Source organism: Azolla caroliniana, unplaced genomic scaffold (genome assembly GCF_043228905.1).
Source record: "Azolla caroliniana isolate FFs.n. ecotype wild unplaced genomic scaffold, voAzoCaro1.0.p SCAF_20, whole genome shotgun sequence".
Lineage (NCBI taxonomy): Eukaryota > Viridiplantae > Streptophyta > Polypodiopsida > Salviniales > Salviniaceae > Azolla > Azolla caroliniana.
Window position 1 is genome coordinate 8,226,560 of NW_028230455.1, and position 4,142 is coordinate 8,230,701.

The following is a 4,142-nucleotide window of genomic DNA, read 5'->3' on the forward strand; positions in this document are numbered from 1 at the left end:
TGGAGGAACACCACCTGTCCATGTGCTCGGCTCTGAACAAAACCTCCATCTATATTGCAGTTTAGCACTGAAATCCGTAAACCCAGTAATACTCGATTGCTGATGTTAGATCATCATATCCTGGCAACCTTTAGCTCAAAAAACATTTTTTATCGCAGCACATTTTCAAACATGTTATGTGTCATGAACTCCCTTCATTTTGCCTCGTTGTTCAGCTGCATTTGTTACAAGCAAGGAAATTTGTAATGTAAAATATACAAAAATTCAAGTACCAACAGAACTCCATGCTACCCAGTTAATTTGTTTACTAACAAACGTTTTATTCATTTCATACCCTGCACAGATTACAAGGTAACCAACACTATATTAATTGGGTAATAATTATTTGCCTCATCCATTTCTTCATAGCATCTATTGTCTTTAAGCGATAAACTTTTGACCATATTTATGTATATATATATCAGGTTTGATCATGTAAAAATGATTTACAGCTCCCTTCAGCATGGGTTGTTCATTTGTCTGCAATAGTGTTAGTGAGCAGTGTTAAAAGTTTCAAATAAGTGTATACACAATTTGAGATATGTTGGACAAATTAGAAAAACATCCATGAGAGCTATTAACTGCAAATAAATGGCATTTGATAATCTCAAAAGTTCTTTCGGAGAACTCTGCTTCTATTGTGTTTTAGCAAGAATTTGTTAAGTTATAATGAATTAGTATGCCGAGGACGCAATATTCCCTTTTCTTCCATGTAAGAAACCATTCGAGCTGCCATTTCTTCGGGAGTAGGACATCTTCCATCAATTGGTTCAATTACAACCTTACAAGAATAACACAAGGCAGCTGTTGACATGGATTGATGATTGTGATATACTAAGAATTGACAAGCTTACTACACTCAAATCCCTAATAATTGAAAATATATTGAACTGATCAAATATTGAGGTATATATGCTTACCTCACAGTTCAAAGGGGCTTCATAAGGATCATTTACACCAGTGAAACCTGAATGTACGATGATTGTACACCAGAAACTAATATCAACATATGCAAATAATGACATGTGACGAATATGACACTGATAGCATTCATGTTTCTTTGTATAAGTACTTCAAACTCAGAAAAGAGAGAGAGAATGCTGCAAACTTACATTTAATTTTTCCGGCTCGCGCAAGCTTGTAAAGACCTTTGGGATCCCGCTCTTCACACAGGTTCAGAGGAAAATTCATATAAACCTATTTAAAAACATCAAAATGGACACAGATTATTAAACTGTATAAGATGAGTGCGAGCAAACACAAGAACACAGTCAAAATAAACGAACTTGACTTAGTATAGGGCAAATTGTTTTTTGCATGTGTATAATTCGAGAATGAGACCCGCTTACAAATTTTCATCATGACATCACAACTTTAAAACCAGTGACAATTCGTGTTTGTTTTTTGTAAAAGATCCAGTATACTTCTCTTAAAATTAAACAGAAATAGTTGCTCTTATTTTACTCAGTGAGCTTAAGATTGTAAGTGTTCCACAATCTAAACAGGGCCTGATATGATATATAAATGCTTACACCTCCACCCTAAAATTTTGTGATTTTCTATTCTCCTAAGTGTATCCCCTAAATACTTAAACACTGTACTTTGGTACTCATACACTGTACTTTGGTACTCATACATCACATTCATACTTACTTTTCTAGCACTTTCAGCCATGACCTACTCCTATGCACCTTTCCCTTCTAGCCTCAATTTGAGCTCTTCATTATAGCACTTATTCGTTAATTTCTGAGCATCCAGAGTTACTTATCAGCTCCACATAACACTTCATGAATATAATTATTTTGTTTCCATAGGTCATATTTTGACCTCCAATGACTATAATAAAAAATGTCTGTTTCATCTACATTGATTCCTTCATATCAAAAGGCAAGAGGTATAAAAGACATCTTAACTGTATAGCAAACATAAAAATAAATTCAAACAATACTTGACTGAACAAGGGTCAACAAAGATTACATACCTCCACAAATTCATCTTTTCGAAAAAGCTTCCTGCATGCATCTCTATCTTTTCTATATGGAGATATTACACTTGCAATACAAATAACTCCAGCATCAGCAAAAAGTTTCGCTACTTCCCCTGCGAATTAAGCATGATCCTTGATTCTATACCATAAGCTATGAATAATAGAAGATACAAATTAAGCAAAAAATCACAAATATGCCTTGCTATCTGACAAGGGCTTACCAATGCGTCTGATGTTCTCTGCACGGTCAGACTCACAAAAACCCAAGTTTTTGTTAAGACCATGCCGTACATTGTCACCATCAAGAATATAGCTGAGATTTCCTCTCTTAAGAAGAACATTATCGAGGGTACATGCAAGGGTGCTTTTTCCTACATGTTACCCAGAATCAGATTACTAAGCCATAACTAACTGCATCAAACTGCTTTCCCTCAAAGGTTAATGGAGACAAACCAGATCCGCTTAGCCCAGTTATCCAGATCACACATCCTTTTTGTCCTAGCAGTTTTTGCTTTTCTTCTTTTTTCACCATGCATTCTTGCCATGCAATATTTGTCGATTTTCCAACTGTTATCACCGAGGGTCTAGAGAAACCTATGATGAAAAACAATCAAATGCAAATAATTAAGGTTCACATAATGTTACTAGAAAAACACAAGTATCAAAATGGAAATTCTTACAATGAATCTATTATGCATGGATATTTCCTAAAATACCAATGCAGTATACTTCATAAGGCAATCGGTTTCCCAGTACATCTGTTATGGATGGATCAATCTTTTTGAAATGGGTGAAAATTTTAGTAACACTTCTTATACATGGATACTTCCCAAAATACCAATATAATATACTACCTAAGCCAATCATTTTCCCACTGCATCTGTTATGGATGGATGAATCTTTTTCCAATAACATTGCATCCGATGCAAACTTTAGTAACTTACATGGAACTGATGTTGCATTCGCAATGTCTTTAGATTTGAATGGTTTTCCTGTTTGATCTAAAGTGACTGATTTTGAATCATGGTCCAGTTTCATGGATGCATGACTCCTGTCTCCCTCTCCCATGAAGTGCAATTTACGTTCAAAGCTTGCAGAAGCTTTGAGAACAACATGAAAGCGACAATGTCCACACAGATCTGGTTGCTTCTTTCGTACACACATAAGATCTCTTTCATTTGATCCAGATTTCCAACAACCAGAAATGCCTGACCAATCTACGATACACCTACTTCCATTTGACCTGAAATGATTCGCCTTGTTTTCACAGAATGTGGTGGTGTTTGCGTGTCTAGAAATCCAAGAAGAAGCTTGATAGCAGCAACCTATCATGATTTTACCCTAAAACGCTTATCAGATAGAGAACAGAACGACTAAAAACAAGCTCAAATTCTATCAGAAAATGAGCTCTGCATGAAAGAAATATCGAAAGATGAAGAACCCCAGGGCTGAGCTTCAACTCACCTGTGGAAGAATATGTGGGTTGGGAGGTAAGCTTGAGGAGATGGATTGAGAGAAGCTTAATCATGTGCTGTGCTGAGCAGTATTATATGAGGGGTCGGAAGGAGGCGCGGATTTGGGGAAGCTCATGAAGCTCGTGGCCATGGAAGCTTGTGTTTTGTCTGTGTCTGTGGATTATTTGTTGCCATGTTTGCTTCGCTTGGCTTTATGAGTGAAAAGAGAGAGAGAAAGAGAAAGAGAAGAATGGTGGAGCAGAGGTAACAAAAATCTTTTCTTGGTTTTATTTTATTATGCTCACCATTTTTTGAGGCTATTATTTAATATTCATATTCATATTAATATTATTCAAATGGATGGGAGAATATGTTTGGGAGGAGGGGGGCTTATGTGTATCTATGTATGTACATACGTATGTAATGTATGTATTTTTAATGTATGTATGTATGTATGTATGTATGTGTGTGTGTATGTATGTATGTATGTAATGTATGTATATATGTATGTATTTGCTACTAAGTGTATTTTCTGACCCAACCAAACTAATCTGATTTATGTATGTATGTACGCATGTATGTAATGTATGTATGTATGTATGTATGTATGTATGTATGTATGTATGTATGTATGTATGTATGTACGTATGTATGTATGTACG

At 35.5% G+C, this 4,142-nt stretch overlaps 1 protein-coding gene across 2 annotated transcripts; it reads right to left on the reverse strand.

Annotated features, from left to right (window-relative positions):
* Positions 1 to 295: 295 nt before the first annotated feature.
* LOC147850895 (adenylyl-sulfate kinase 3-like) lies at positions 296 to 3,696 on the reverse strand. 2 transcript variants are annotated; one of them, XM_087335870.1, is made up of 8 exons: positions 3,491 to 3,696; positions 2,971 to 3,351; positions 2,480 to 2,620; positions 2,248 to 2,397; positions 2,021 to 2,139; positions 1,152 to 1,236; positions 960 to 1,006; positions 296 to 820 (listed from the first exon to the last, which is right to left on the reverse strand). In XM_087335870.1, exons 1-8 carry the CDS (start codon positions 3,552 to 3,554, stop codon positions 704 to 706), a joined length of 1,104 nt encoding a protein of 367 aa, XP_087191996.1. In that variant the 5' UTR covers positions 3,555 to 3,696; the 3' UTR covers positions 296 to 703. The 2 variants fall into 2 exon arrangements, with proteins under 2 accessions (XP_087191996.1, XP_087191997.1); XM_087335871.1 differs by having other exon boundaries at positions 2,971 to 3,367.
* Positions 3,697 to 4,142: the final 446 nt, after the last annotated feature.